The sequence below is a fragment of the Silene latifolia genome, chromosome 1 (assembly GCF_048544455.1).
Source record: "Silene latifolia isolate original U9 population chromosome 1, ASM4854445v1, whole genome shotgun sequence".
NCBI lineage: Eukaryota > Viridiplantae > Streptophyta > Magnoliopsida > Caryophyllales > Caryophyllaceae > Silene > Silene latifolia.
In genome coordinates, this window is record NC_133526.1 from 33,681,935 (window position 1) to 33,699,168 (window position 17,234).

At 38.1% G+C, this 17,234-nt stretch overlaps 1 protein-coding gene across 1 annotated transcript; it reads right to left on the bottom strand.

The window, feature by feature from the left end:
* Positions 1–229: 229 nt before the first annotated feature.
* On the bottom strand, positions 230–595 carry LOC141643734 (uncharacterized). The gene has a single exon (XM_074453028.1). It carries the CDS (start codon positions 593–595, stop codon positions 230–232), a length of 366 nt encoding a protein of 121 aa, XP_074309129.1.
* Positions 596–17,234: the final 16,639 nt, after the last annotated feature.

Consider the following 17,234-nt stretch of genomic DNA (forward strand, 5'->3'; position numbering starts at 1 on the left):
CCTTGGTTTGCGTGTTTTCGTCTTTCAAAGCCGACTCATCATGTCTGGAAAAAGCCAATTGATGGTCATACACTTGTTCTTCATCCAAAATCTCAATTCCTTCAAGATGACAACCGTCATCAATCAAAATGTCAAGTATTATCGGTCCAAACAAATTCTCATAGACTACCTAAATGCATGCTATTTACAAGTGGTGGTTCTTGAGGAACTCCACCAAACCAAATCTTGTTCAAAAATTTAAATTTGCCCTTTCCTCGGGGATGGGTTCCCCGAGGTAGAGCACCTCAATCGGTCCTTTGTTGTCACCATCATAATAACGCTTGATGCGTTGACCATTGACCTTAAAGGTTCCACCTTCTTCACTCCAAAGTTCAAATGCACTATATGGGAAAATTTGCATCACCTTGAAGGATCCCGACCACCTTGATTTAAGCTTGCCCGGGAGCACCTTAACCTTGGAGTTGAAAAGGAGAATAAGGTCTCCCACACTAATATCTTTCTCCATGATCTTGCCATCATGCCATTTCTTCGTTTGGTCCTTGTAGATTTTATAACTCTCATAAGCTTCCATCCTTAATTCTTCAAGCTCACTCATTTAGAGAAATCGCACCTCTCCGGCGGCATCAAAGTCAAGGGGAAGATGTACCCCGAGGGGAAAGACAAGGGTAGAATGGAAGAGGTAAGACCTCCACTACTCACTTTATTATTATGTTGTACTAGTGTTGTGAGTTTTTTATTATGTTGTACTTGCTAGTTATTGTGTGTTTTGTGCTATTTTTATTATGTGAGGTGTTTTAGTCGACACCTTAGCTTTGACAAGTTGTAGACTCGTCGAGCTTCATTTGTTGTTGAAATTGTAATCTCTCCCATTATTAATTAAATAAGGGGATTGCTCGTGTCGAAAATGGTGAACGCTTGTTTCTTCCATCCATTTTGTAAAGGCAATTCGATTTGAATTATCCTAAACATTTGCACTTGGGAAAGTGGTATATTGGGAAGGGAGAAAGGCTTATTTTCTGTGTCTTTGTGGGAAAGGGAATGGATTTCCTTTTTCTTCTTTTTTTTGATGGGGGATGATGTTTTTTGTATGTGGGTTTTTTTTTATTATGGGAATGGTTGTATCCTTCTTGTGTAAGAAAGGAATGCCTACGTATCCACCTGAAGAGTTGAAATCAAACCATGATCGTAGTTCGATATGTTTTGTAAATTTTGATTGGGTTTTGTGGTTGTATCCCTCATGTATAAGAGGGTCTGCCTACGTATTCGCCTGAAGAGGTGAAATCAAACCATGCTTGTAGTTCGGGTTTTTTTTGTTTTAGTGCAAATGGATGTTGCCTTTGACAGATCAAAGGACCTTCAAAACGGGCAAGGTGCCGCAACTTAGACTCGATAAAACATGCAATATCAAATCAGAACGCGTTTGAGGAACTTGACTTGAAAAGGGTTGAGGTTATTGCTAGTTGTAAAACTAGGCTAGGTCGTTGGTTGCTATGGTTCAAGGGTAGTATTTCTCGAGTTGGTCTAGGTTGGTCGGGTTTGCAAAATCCTCCCCATCTAGGTATCTCAGTCTCACTGCGCCTCCCGAAAGTATTTTCTTGACCAGGTATGGTGTAACACCCCCATACTCCAAGTGCCTTACCAGGACCACTCAGGTATAAGGATGACACCATCTCGGTTTTCCGAGGCAATGATAATCATAAGACAATAACGAAACATACTTAAAAGTAAATAATGTTTAAAGTGATTACATAGCAATTCCAAACTGATAAAAAGAAATACAAGATTCTCAGACGGTCTACTGCTAAAACTATCAAGCTATAAAACATCGTCTAACACAGTGGAAGACTTCTAACTGCCACGTGATGACTCATCCCAGCTATCCCATATGCGTCATATCATACCTGCTCAATAACTGCTCACCAACCCCGAATGGATCACCACAGTTTTTAAAACATTTAAACGGGGTCAGTACTAATCACACAATTTATATAATCCAACAACACAACAAACAACACAGCTCAAACGGTCACACACACACAATCACACCACTCCCATCAATCTCCGTCACCGATCGTCCACCGGGACTACCCTCGCCATGGGGGACCGCACCGTTCCCACCTAAGCCCCGCTCATCATACCGAGCGATAACCCTGTCCCATTAATGTGCACATCCCCTTCCGTGGCGGGTTCCACGAAGGGCGAAACTAGGGCGTGAAGCCACTCCCGCAAGTGACTCCACTCAGCCGAGAACGCATCTCGAGAACCAGAGACAAACAATCACATCCATCAACAACAATCAATCAACAACCGTCACGAAACCAATCAACAAGCACTAATTACAGCACAATCACCACACATTATGTAACTAATACGAGTAGGGAAACCCTACCTGAAAGCACAACAATCGAGACGGTATCAACAATTTGTATCAAAAGCCTCTTCTACAAAACCTCCTCCTATCATACAAACACATAAACACTACCAAATCACAATCTACAAAAAACCCTCAAATCCCCATATTAGGGTTTAACCAACTTAAAGGAAATACTATAAAAACGGTACATAGATCTTACCCTCGACGCAAGGATCCCAACGGTATAAAGAACGGTGAAATCCGACCTTCCAAACTCCGGGATTTGCTAACAATGCGATTAAAGTGAAGAACGTACTTTGCTTTCTCTCTTGACAGTAAATTAGGTTTTGAAAAGTGTTTAAGAACAATGACGGAAAAGATTATATACCTAATCGCATAATTAGCAAAACCCGAGAAATAACTCCCCGTAAACCGGCTACTCGAGCGAGTAGCTAAGGTATGTTGGGAAATGTGTCCTCAACAATAGTGCGATCATGTGATTTAAATATCATTATTAAATCTCATTTTAAAGAATACAATTGGGAAGTAATTTTGTTACTGTCAACTGGTCAACATATATCGGTAATTATTGGCTGACTAGAGTTTGACATTACTGTCGTGTGACGGTGGTGATCAGTTGACCCCCTAGGTCATACCTATAGGGCAATACTCTTAATTGATCATTTAATTAATCGTATAATGTTACGAGTTAATTAAATTACTTGAAAAATTGACGGACGATTTTGGAAGTAAAATTTACGTATCAAATTGAAATGTGATTAAATGAGATACGGTCTGAGTAATTGAATTGTATCATTACTCGGATGAAATTATTGTTTACAGAAACAACTAAATTTGAATGAATGATTATAAATACGATTTATAAATTGGTAAAATATTTTGGCACAAGTAATTATGAAATTACTAAGTCAATTTTTTTATGTGACGTATTTTTTATTAATACGTTGATTTTTAACATGTTAAAAATTACATAACAAATTTATGTCACATATGACATGTGACATATTGACATTTGACAAAAATAATATGGATCTCATATTATCATATGTGCCGAAAATGGGAGGTTGTTTAAACAAATATTGTGTTTGTTTAAGTTAGTGGTAAGCATAATGATAATTACTCTAATTTAGGCATGCATACCTAGTGCCTTTTGTGTAAGAGCACAAAGGCCATGCATAGGCCATTTCCTTCCACCCTACCCTAAGTTCTCCCTTGGAAAGAACAAGGGTTCTTTTTCTTATTTTTCTATTATTCACTATATGGAGTAGTGTGTGGAAAATAATTATTCATTCTTATCACAAAATTATTTTAGTGAGACAAAAATAATCTCTCTTCCTCTCCTCTTCTCTCAACCGGTTTTGAGAGCCTAAAACCAAACATTTTTGGTTCAAATTTTTCATAAGATTAATATTATACTAGATCAAATAATATTAATTAGATTAAGGGTTAGCTTTGGGTATTATTCCTAAGGAGAGATCCTACACTTGGATCTTGTTCTTCCATTAAAGGAAAGCTCAAGAACAAAAGAAAAGGAGACTTCTTTTGTGCCCATTGAACCGAAATACCATTGTAAGAATAATGATTTCTTCTCTATTTTATTATATTGTTTGCATGCATAAAATCCACATTTAATTTTATGACAAATTAATTTCGACATATATGAGTATGTTAGTATGTATAAAGATCTACATTTCCTTCAATCGGTATCAAGAGCCACGGTTGTTTGCATGCAAATCGGTTAAAAGTTTTTCCGAGTTACAAGAATAACAAATAAAACTTGTAAATTTTGTGTTATTATGATATATCACGAAATTAATCCATGCATGTTAAAATTTCTGGTCCTAAAATGTTTTAGGATATTTTGGTTAATTTTACGGATTTTTATTGTTCATATTTTACATTAATGGCATTTAAATGTGATTTTATGAGTAAAAATGTCATTTTTGGTCTAAAATTAGCTATACTTCGAATTTTAAGTTGATTTTTGGATATGTTGTCACATATATTATTTTGAGATAACCTGTAAATTTTCATAATTTTTGGACTTGTTATGCTCGAAAAATGAATTTTTCATTATTAAATTCGGATTTAGGTGAAAAATAGGTTAATATGAGTTAAATTTCGAATCTGGTCATAGAAAATTAATATGTTGTCACATGCAATTTTACAAGATGTGTGTAAAATAATTGGCTATAAATAAGTCTTTTTGCATGATTTATGGATTTTTGAAGAAAAATAGCATAAATAGTGACATTATTAGTGAAAAATTAATAAAACATAATCTATGACTTAGGAAAAACGTCTAATGTTGCATTTTATTATCTTTTTCAGATCTAAAATTGAAAATTTAGTGAAAATAATTTTTCCATGTTTTTACGATTATTTTATTAAAATCGATAAACCGCAACATTGTTTTTCCGGAAAAATTTCGAAATTTTTAACCTAAGATTTTGAACATTATGAGTGTCATGGAAATTTTCCAGAATGTTCATGAGTTTAAATTTCAAATTTTGAATTTATTTGAAATTTTGTGATTTATTTGAAGTTTAATAGCTTATTTTTGTAATTTTAGTCCATTTATGAACAATTTTATAAGATATGGGTTAATTATGGTCAAATTATTAGTGAAGACTATATTTTGAGTCCTAAGAGGTTAGGGTAATTAACTTATGCATAAATATGAGTTTATGTATTTTTGTGATTATAAAATGTTGAAATCACGCAAATCCGTAAAAACCGAGTAATATACGATATTGGCTAATTAAAAGGCGATTTAGCATAAAATTGAGCATGTTCATACATATTATAATGCTGCATTTTTCTTTATGATTGTCATAATTTTAATTTATGTAATTTTGAATTATGTAATTTTACTTAGTATGGCCTTAGATTTAATTGGTATTTCCCGAAATGTATGGGAATATCGATTCGGTTGTAATTTTATTGTGATCTCGTATCACCGTTTTGTAATTTAATAGATTTATTTTATTTTAATTACAAATGTATAATAGGAAATTATGTAATTTATTATGTAATTTTATTCATTCCGGAGTTCCCAAAGACGGATTTCTTCAAGAATGGCGATACATAAAGACGGTGTTACCTCGAGATGCGTGCCACAACCGAAGTTCAAGGGACCAATGGAGTTGGTTTCCGAATATGTAATAGTTAAATAGTTTTTCTATTTTAGGAAAGGCCATACTAGGATTTATTTATCTTTATGCTTGCATTTTATTTTATGTCACATGCATCGCTAAATCGCCATAACTTAAACATGCATTTTTATCTTATCGAGTTTATCGACCGTGTCAATTCAAATTATCGTAGTTCACCGCTTTAGTTCACTTAAAACGTGATAGATAATAAATTGGCATGACCTCTCGCTAAAACAATTAATTGAGACATAGCCTTACCAAATAGTAGAAACCATGAAAACCTATTTCGCGAGGGAGTGCACTCGGCTACCCCGGGTACAAACCTTGTTACGTAGGGGAAGTGGGTGATGAATGTTAATCCACCGAATTCATGTTGATAAGGGATGTATCGGCTACCCCGTGCCCAAGTTGATGTGGGTTTGGATAATGGACACATTTATTCGAAATTTGGATTGAACTCAACAAAAGTAATTGATAAGGGTTGCATCGGCTACCCCGTGCCCTTGTTGATGTGTTTTGGGCTATAGATAAACATTAGAGTAATTTTATCGACCAAGAGTTCTAAAAGTAGAATCGATTAAAAGGTTAATCCACCGAGTTATATTAATGAAGGTTGCATCGGCTACCCCGTGCCTAAGTTGATATGAATTTGGGTCTTGGAATCATTTATCATAGTTGGGTAGAGGTCACTATGTAAATGCTATACTTGTTTTTCCAAGTATTAATAAAACGATAAATGTTAAGTTTTCCACTATTCCGTTTTATATTGTTCTATTTCTTTACCACAATTCATATACGATATCATTTCGATTTTGATAACGAATCTCCATTAAAACATTATAACTAAAGACAAATATGAATTTGCTTCTAAAACCTCAAATGAACCATTGATAAGGATCTCTTGTAAAGAGTATAGATTAAAGTTATTCATTATCAAACAGGTTTTTGATTCTTGACTAACACTTCTACTTACAATGGACTATGTTTCATATGCTTAATTGAATTAAGTACCTTGAAGCGATAAATTGTTTTGGTGATTAGATTTTCAGAATTCGTAATTGACCAAAATAACGCAACCACTTCAATGAAAGTTTTAAGACTAAAACGAACAAATGAAGAGTGTTCTTCATGAATTCAATTTTGGTACTCAAAGCAAAGACTCATTGAAATGAGTGGGAGCATTCTCTTAAACCGTTAAGATGAGGACGAGGTTCAAGAAGTAAAGATTATAATGGAATTGATACAAGGTAATGTTAAAAGTAAAGTTGTTGAGAATGACGATACTAAACCTATCAATCCCGACCAATAAAGTTTCCATTGTCTTAAATGTTGGACACAAGAAAGGAAACTGCCCCAAATTATTGAAGAATCAACAAGTTAGTTGTGGGACATCTAATGAGACCTTCTTCTTTAAATGTTTATTTGATTAAACATAAATTTTGCTAGTACCACTTCGTCAATATTAGAAACCAGTGGAGGTTTTCATCATTGTACTTGATACATAGGATGATTAGAATATGACGACTAGCAACAATAATGTCGAGAGATAGAGTAATTGTGTACTCAATCTAGTTTTTGGATTTAAAGTTGTACTTAATTATGACTATTAAGTGCATAAACTCTAAATAAGAATATATAAACTTGTTAAGATACAAAAGAGGTTTTCACTTTTGTGACCCTATACACCACGATTTGATGTATGGCTAGCCCATTATCAAGGTGATTATATTCTAAACCAAACTAGAATAATATATCATGAAGATGATGCAAGACTCAAAATTGGTAACCCAAGATTAAACCTTAAAATTTTGGAATGATGAACGCAAAGAGTTATCGAGTACTCTTGAAACCATTAGATTGTTAATGGTATATGCGTATCTTGTATTCAAAGCAAGATGTCTCGTGCCTTTTGGTTGAAAAGGAGATCGAGGTTGCAAATCATTGATCCAAAATAGGTTGATCATTTTCTTTTACCAACGATTTAAGTTGACCCTAATGTGTTCACTTAATAAGTAAATAGAGAAATCTTTGAAGAAGTTCAAAGAGTTCAAGGAAACGCGATTTAGTCGTGATGGGATTATCAAAGTGAAGACTTTGATATAAGCCAAAGAAAATGTGATATAGAATCACAAGTTAATCTCTCTTATCACGCATTATGGATTAATGTGTGGTTGGATAAGAAATCAAACGCTATTCGATATGGTTTGGACTTCAATCAAGTTACTTTGAGTTACTTGATCCTTTTGGGGATTTTATCATTTTTGTCTAGATTATTTTTCCACTAAATCGAATCATATGAGATATGAAATGGTAAGGGTACCATGGTTGTAAGTTTTCACAAGAAACAAATGCTCATTTTCCCTTTTCAATTATCACGAGTACGACGGGTATGCGGCTCGTGAAGCTGTCTTTCTAAAATACAAGTTTATTTTTAGAAGACAGAGTGGGAGAAATTATTCAAGAGCCACAAAGAATGCCACAGAGAATGTTATGTCGCAAGAAACTGGTCTTTCTTGGCTACATGAGACGTTTTGTGTAAGACATTGTTTCTTCAAAAACCTAGGAGTTTAAATTCGTCACTTGCTAAAAATGATGAATTCATGCTACTTTTAAGAAAGTAAAGAGCTTATAACTTACAAAAGAAATTGTTTGATTCAAGTTAATTACTTCTAGAAAGTAATGAACGAATGACTTACATAAGAGTGTTTAAGTCACAACTCAATACAAGGCTTAGAGTCATGAAAATCCGAAATAAAGGCTTGATTAGTGACAAAGGGTTTTGCACTAATAAAGAGATATTTCAAAGCAAGATTGGTTGCAAAGGGTTTTGCACTAATTGAAATGCTTAAGTCTATTTGGATCTTCTTAAGGATTGTGTTTCATTATGAGGTTATGAAATACGTAGCAAGTGAATCTAAAACCCGCTTCTTTAAAAGAAGGAATGTATTCAATACATGTCATGAGTTTTGTAGATTCTTGCAATCCTAAGATAATGTGGAACTTAAGAGAGGGTCTTAAGTAGGACATCAATGAGTTGGAATCAACATTTTGATCATGCGATAAAACATTTCTCGATAAGTCGAGAAGTTATGTTTATACATGGAGTTTAGTGGGAGTTACGAAATTTTTAATTAGTCCGATATGTGGATGACATATTGATCATTGAGAATGATTTAAGACTTTTGGAGTATTATAATACATCTTGAATATCCGGATTTATGAAGATAAATCCACATGATATTAGCGTCAGTAAGAAGTCTTATGTTGATAAGATTCATGACTAGTTCAATTAAATTGAACATATTTGATTGATTTCATTTGCTTCCGCTGCCGAATCAATTAAAAAGAAATGATGTATAACACTTCATATGCTTTGAGTATGATGAACTGTTTTCAAAATCGAATTTAAGTAATCTTTACCAAGTAAGCTATAAAGATTACCCTTAAGTGCTTGCAGAAGCATTAAGGCTATAATGCAAAGTGTTTATGATGCAATTTTGTGTAAGGGTGTTACACAAGTGACAATTGACAATTGAGATTGCGCATGGTTTCCGACAAAACCATAATCAAAACACATTAGGATGGTTAAGATACCATTGTGGCAATATTAATTAAGAACTAGATTTTCTAGAATCGTTCTAGGCAATAAAGAACAATGAGAGATATTTATAACGGAAATTGAGTACACTTGCAATCATGGGATGTGCAAGAAGGAAGAGTCCCGCACACTGCGAAAACAGTGGGAGCTGTTCTAAGGATAGAAGGCCTATGTCTTGATTGGATCTCGACACGTACTCAGAAAGTTTTGTGATGCAAATGTATACATTACAAAGGAAAACGAGTATGTAGTGAGGTTGAGTAAGGTACAAGAAATTGATAAAACCTACTAACCAAAGCCTTCTCAAAGGCTAAACATGATGAGTCATGTCATTTCAATTGAATTGAAATGAACAACTACGTACAAGATCAAATTAGATTATAGAACATGAAATAGTAATCAGGCATTGACTATTCATATATGATAATCGCATTTGTCGTTCGAGTTTTACTTTAAAACTCTTTTATTATACTTTGTTACATCCAAACGGGTTGTAGAGACAATTGAACCCCGTTAAAGTGAACACGGATTAGCATTGTATTTGCCCATAGTCACTTGTATGAGGTGACGTCTCGAAGTGACTAGAGTGTGAGGCGATTGATGGCAAGTTCAAGTGCCATAGAGTCATGTGAGATGACTAGTCGATCACATAGGCAGATTATTAGGAACATTTTGTCGGGCCTTATGACCGCTTATAGAGTTCGGCAAATTTATATAGCCTGGTCGTGGCGAGAGCTACTATAGTATTCTAATGAGTCGATTCTTTTGACTAAAGACTATTCACCTAAGATGGCACACTTGATTAACTTTGATTTGTGTTACTACGACCTTCGTAAATGGGGTCAAATGGGCATATTTTGGGTTATGATGGCTGTGGCTAGTCGAAGGGAATGAGTGCGATAGGAATTGTCCACCCCTTGTCAGTGTTAAAACAATATCTCAGGGCCACTCGAGGAGTAATGAACCGGAAATGCGTGGCCACGCTCGGAAAGTATCTATGATAGATAAGTCCGGTCAATCGCTTATTCTCCGGATCGAGGAAACCACTCTCGATATGATCACTTGCAAGTACGACCTGAAAGACACCTTGCATTGAGTGGGAGATAGTAATAGGACAAGAGAATTGGTGACGCACACTTGTCGAGGACAAGTGGGAGATTGTTGGGAAATGTGTCCTCAACAATAGTGCGATCATGTGATTTAAATATCATTATTAAATCTCATTTTAAAGAATACAATTGGGAAGTAATTTTGTTACTGTCAACTGGTCAACATATATCGGTAATGATTGGTGACTAGAGTTTGACATTACTTGTCGTGTGACGGTGGTGATCGATTGACCCCTAGGTCATACCTATAGGGCAATACTCTTAATTGATCATTTAATTAATCGTATAATGTTACGAGTTAATTAAATTACTTGAAAAATTGACGGACGATTTTGGAAGTAAAATTTACGTATCAAATTGAAATGTGATTAAATGAGATACGGTCTGAGTAATTGAATTGTATCATTACTCGGATGAAATTATTGTTTACAGAAACAACTAAATTTGAATGAATGATTATAAATACGATTTATAAATTGGTAAAATATTTTGGCACAAGTAATTATGAAATTACTAAGTCAATTTTTTTATGTGACGTATTTTTTATTAATACGTTGATTTTTAACATGTTAAAAATTACATAACAAATTTATGTCACATATGACATGTGACATATTGACATTTGACAAAAATAATATGGATCTCATATTATCATATGTGCCGAAAATGGGAGGTTGTTTAAACAAATATTGTGTTTGTTTAAGTTAGTGGTAAGCATAATGATAATTACTCTAATTTAGGCATGCATACCTAGTGCCTTTTGTGTAAGAGCACAAAGGCCATGCATAGGCCATTTCCTTCCACCCTACCCGGTTCTCCCTTGGAAAGAACAAGGGTTCTTTTTCTTATTTTTCTATTATTCACTATATGGAGTAGTGTGTGGAAAATAATTATTCATTCTTATCACAAAATTATTTTAGTGAGACAAAAATAATCTCTCTTCCTCTCCTCTTCTCTCAACCGGTTTTGAGAGCCTAAAACCAAACATTTTTGGTTCAAATTTTTCATAAGATTAATATTATACTAGATCAAATAATATTAATTAGATTAAGGGTTAGCTTTGGGTATTATTCCTAAGGAGAGATCCTACACTTGGATCTTGTTCTTCCATTAAAGGAAAGCTCAAGAACAAAAGAAAAGGAGACTTCTTTTGTGCCCATTGAACCGAAATACCATTGTAAGAATAATGATTTCTTCTCTATTTTATTATATTGTTTGCATGCATAAAATCCACATTTAATTTTATGACAAATTAATTTCGACATATATGAGTATGTTAGTATGTATAAAGATCTACATTTCCTTCAAGGTACTCGATCGAGTGCCCCTTACTCGATCGAGTACCCACGTTACTCGATCGAGTACCCAACAGGTCAGAAACTTTTATAAAACGCAACTCACCCTTACTCGACAGAGTAAGGCCTACTCGATAGAGTACCCAGAGACTTATAAATACAGAGTATTACAGTCTTCCCTCCTTAAAAAGAACTTCGTCCCCGAAGTTCAACCCATACATAAAAACAACCATACTAACTCGACCAAGACACAACAACTTAGCCTAGAACTCAAGAACTCGACCGAACATAAAACATGAACTCTTAACAACACCTCACCAACTATGTTTACTTCCACAACATGACTCACGATATCGTATCTACCACATATATATCTCTCACGACACCAACTCCATACATAACCAACTACCATCCTCTAACGCTGCTAGCTCCATAATATCATCCACTATCAAATCCAATACCAAGACACTCATAGACATCAAACGGAATGTTACATTCTACCACCCTTAAAAGGAACTTCGTCCTCGAAGTTTACTTACACTCATAAACATCATCATGACACTATCAAAACTCTTGAACTCCTAAACATCACACTACTACAAGCACGGCCATGGCCTTTGTAACACCCCCATACTCCAAGTGCCTTACCAGGACCACTCAGGTATAAGGATGACACCATCTCGGTTTTCCGAGGCAATGATAATCATAAGACAATAACGAAACATACTTAAAAGTAAATAATGTTTAAAGTGATTACATAGCAATTCCAAACTGATAAAAAGAAATACAAGATTCTCAGACGGTCTACTGCTAAAACTATCAAGCTATAAAACATCGTATAACACAGCGGAAGACTTCTAACTGCCACGTGATGACTCATCCCAGCTATCCCATATGCGTCATATCATACCTGCTCAATAACTGCTCACCAACCCCGAATGGATCACCACAGTTTTTAAAACATTTAAACGGGGTCAGTACTAATCACACAATTTATGTAATCCAACAACACAACAAACAACACAGCTCAAACGGTCACACACACACAATCACACCACTCCCATCAATCTCCTTCACCGACTGTCCACTGGACCAGCCCTGCCAGTGGGGGACCGCAGCCGTTCCCACCTAAGCCCCGCTCATCATACCGAGCGATAACCCTGTCCCATTAATGTGCACATCCCCTTCCGTGGCGGGTTCCACGAAGGGCGAAACTAGGGCGTGAAGCCACTCCCGCAAGTGACTCCACTCAGCCGAGAACGCATCACGAGAACCAGAGACAAACAATCACATCCATCAACAACAATCAATCAACAACCGTCACCAAACCAATCAACAAGCACTAATTACAGCACAATCACCACACATTATGTAACTAATACTGAGTAGGGAAACCCTACCGGAAAGCACAACAATCGACGGTATCAACAAATTTGTATCAAAAAGCCTCTTCTACAAAACCTCCTCCTATCATACAAACACATAAACACTACCAAATCACAATCTACACAAAACCCCCAAATCCCCATATTAGGGTTTAACCAACTTAAAGGAAATACTATAAAAACGGTACATAGATCTTACCCTCGACGCAAGGATCCCAACGGTATAACAAACGGTGAAATCCGACCTTCCAAACTCCGGGATTTGCTAACAATGCGATTAAAGTGAAGAACGTACTTTGCTTTCTCTCTTGACAGTAAATTAGGTTTTGAAAAGTGTTTAAGAACAATGACGGAAATGATTATATACCTAATCGCATAATTAACAAAACCCGAGAAATAACTCCCCGTAAACCTGCTACTCGATCGAGTAGCTAAGGTACTCGATCGAGTGCCCCCTTACTCGATCGAGTACCCACGTTACTCGATCGAGTACCCAACAAGTCAGAAACTTTTATAAAACGCAACTCACCCTTACTCGACAGAGTAAGGCCTACTCGATAGAGTACCCAGAGACTTATAAATACAGAGTATTACATATGGCCCGGCCCAGTTGGGTTTGAATTTTCCCCTCGGATCGACGGGTAGCGGTGCTCGGATCGACTTGAGGACCAAGTCGCCTTCTTGGATGTTCCTGGGTTTGACCTTCTTGTTGAATGCCCGTTGTATACGTCGTTGGTATAGCTGGACGTTGTGCAAAGCGTTGAGTCGTCGTTCCTCTAGAAGAGTGAGTTGTTCGTACCTTCGGCGGGTCCATTCTGCCTCAGGGACTTGACTCTCCAATAGGATGCATAGATAAGGGACTTCTAACTCTATCGTTTGAACCACATCCATGCCGTATGCTAGGTAAAAGAGTGTGGCGCCTGTCGGTGTTCGAATGGAGGTTCGGTTTCCCCAGAGTGCGAATGGGAGTTTGCTCGGCCAATCGCGGTAGTTGTCTTGCATTTTCTTGATAATGGTGACAAGAGTTTTGTTAGCTGCCTCCACCGCTCCGTTGGTTTGGGGACGGTAGGGCGATGATCGATGTCGTTTGATCTTGTATTTGTCCAGCAAGGCCTGAGTTTCCGCCCGGAAGTGAGAGCCTTGATCGCTGATGATTTCATGGGGTACTCCATATCGGCAGATGATGTTGTTTTGGATAAACTTGGCCACTTGTTTGGCGGTCAAGACTGCATATGACCGCGCTTCCACCCCATTTGGTAAAGTAGTCGATGGCGACGAGGACGAAACAATGCCCCTTGGTGCCTACCGGGGTAACTTTCCTGATGATGTCGATGCCCCAGGTCGAGAAAGGCCAGGGTCATGTCATGGTGTACAAAAGGGATGGTGGTATATGTTGTATATTGGCGAAGATTTGGCAATTGTGGCAATGCTTGATATAGTTACGGCAATCGGCTTCCATGGTGGTCCAGTAGTAACCTAGCCGCATGATATTTCGGGTAAGCATCATTGCGCTCATGTGAGGGTCACATTCTCCGTCATGGACCTCTCCCATGACTTTTTTGGCTTTGTGATGATCAATGCAAAGAGGAGAATTCCTTGGGGAGTTCTTTTGTAGAGTTGATTTTGGTTTATCACGAATTGTGATGCAAGTAATCGGATGGCTCTTTGTCCTCTTGGGTCAGAGTTGGGAGGGAATTCGTTTTTGGTTTTGGTTTTGTATTTGAGGATGGCTTGGTACCAAGGTTCATCATGGCTTTCCTCGTCGTCATTGATGGCGCAAATGTGAGCTGGATCACTCCTTCTCTCGACACATAGGGGCATCGATGTCATGTCGTCAGGTATGTTGACGAGCGCGGCAAGTTTTGCCAGGGCATCGGCAAATTGATTTTCCTCTCGTGGCAAGTGGAAATAGTCGATTTGGTCGAAGAACTCAGCCTCTTGATTGATCTTTGCTTGGTTAGGAGCTAAACTGTCACTTCGGATTTTCCATGATCCGGACACCTGATTGATGATGAGTGAGGAATCACCATGGACCCTCAATCTCTTGATGCCAAGTGTGATGGCTGCTTGCAGGCCGATGAGACATGCTTCATATTCAGCGACATTGTTGGTGACGGCGAAGTCTAGTGTGACCGAGATCGGAACATGTTATCGCTCTGGCGATATTAGGAGGATTCCTACCCCAAAGCCTCTCAGGTTAGATGCACCGTCAAAATATAGGTCCCATGCGTCGGAATCGGCACAAAGGATGTCTTCGTCAGGAAGTGACCATATGTCGGTCGTTGGATCCTCGTTGACGGGATTCTATGCTAGGAAATCGACAACTGCTCTTCCCTTGATAACCTTGAGGGGTACAAACTTGAGATCAAACTCGGACAGGATGAGTGTCCACCTAGACAGCATTCCGTTTAGTCCGGGTTTTTCGAAGATATATTTGACCGGGTCCATCTTGGAGTAGATGTGGACCGTGTAGCTGAGCATGTAATGCCGCAGCTTCTTTGTTGACCATACTAGGGCAAGACATGTCTTTTCCAGTTGGGTGTACCTTGTCTCGTACTCGATGAACTTTTTGCTGATGTAGTAGATGGCTCGTTCTTCGCCGTCGACTGTTTGTGCTAGCATAGCTCCCATGGCTGTGTTGGTAACAGTCATGTATAGGGATAAAGGAATCCCTGGTTGAGGTGGCATGAGGACGGGAGGTTTGGATAGGATTTCCTTTATCCTGTCGAAAGCCTTGACAATCGTCGTCCCAATCGGTGTGATCGGAGGCGCGAAGTTTCTTGAATATTGGTTCACAAATCATGGTGAGCTTGGAAATGAAGTGGCTAATGTATTGAACCTGACCGAGAAATCCCCGAATCTCCTTCTCGTTCCTAGGCCGAGGCATTTGTTGAATGGCTTTGATTTTGGTTGGATCAATCTCAATGCCTTTTTTGCTGACGACATGTCCCAAGAGTTTTCCGGAGGTGACCCCGAATGCGCACTTCTGAGGATTTAGTCTCATGTTATACTTCCGCAGACGAGCGAAGAAGTTTCGAAGGGCGTTGATGTGGCCATCCCGTTCTTTTGATTTAACAATCATGTTATCGACATACACCTCTACCTCCTTGTGCATCATATCGTGTAGGAGAGTGGTAGTGGTTCTTTGATAAGTAGCCCCGGTGTTGATGAGACCGAAAGGCATGATCGTGTAGCAGTATGTACCCCACTGTGTAGTGAATACAGTCTTGTGCATGTCTTCTTCAACCATTTTAATCTGGTTGTATCTGGCATACCCGTCCATGAATGATAGGAGAGCATGTTCAGCAGTGTTGTCCACCAGAATGTCGACATGTGGCAAAGGGAAGTCGTCCTTTGGGCTCGCCCTGTTCAGATCCCTGAAGTCGACGCAAACCCGAATTCTTCCGGCTTTCTTTGGTACGGGCACAATGTTGGCCACCCAATCAGAGTATTCAGACACTTTGATAAAACCATCCTTGAACTGTTTATCCACTTCTTCCTTGATTTTTAGGGCCCATTCAGGACGCATCCGACGTAGTTTATGCTTCACAGGTTTAGCTCCGGGCTTAATGGGTATCCGGTGTTCTTCAATTTCCCTGTCAATCCCAGGCATGTCTCTGTAGGACCAGGCGAATATGTCCTTGTATTCGTGGAGGAGGTCAATGAACTGTTGTCTTTCCGAGGGATCCAGGGTTGTCCCTATCCTAAGTTCTTGAGATGTGTTGTCGGTTCCTACGTGAATAGGTTCGGTCTTCTGAATGAGGGGGGTTCTGGTTTCCCGTTTGTCAAGTTCTTTGTCCAGGTGAGGTGGGTAGTTACTCAAGTCAAATTCCTCATAGTTATTCAGAATTGCATTGCAGTTAAATTGAGACGAGTCATAAGCAAACTTAGCGTTCATTAAGTTGACACGAGCGAAAAGCTCGGAGAGGACAGACATCTCGTGGTCAGTCAGAGGCGACGCAGCAGAGGAGGTGGCCTCTGGAACAGGCTTTAGGTTGTCACCTTTCATGGGAGTGGGGGTGACCTTTGTAGACTCAGCCTCTGAATCAGCCATGACCTTGTGATAAAATAGTGGGAAGGGGACCATGACTGGGACATCAGGAGTGTTAGGAGCTACAACAGACTCTGACTCCGACTCAGACTCAGATTCAGATTCTTCTTTGCTTCCCTCTTTGAACATAGGGCCTTCTCCAGTTGTGATCTTGAGAATGCGGCCTTGGCAATCTGTCCACTTGACGGTTTTCCTCCAGCCTTGTGTAGCTTTCTTCGGGTCAGTGTCGGAGATCAAGACAGTTGGGTCGAATTAGTTGTCATTAAG

Excerpts from the sequence above, each read along its gene's own strand:
- LOC141643734 (XM_074453028.1), bottom strand. The coding sequence starts at position 595 with ATGAGTGAGCTTGAAGAATTAAGGATGGAAGCTTATGAGAGTTATAAA.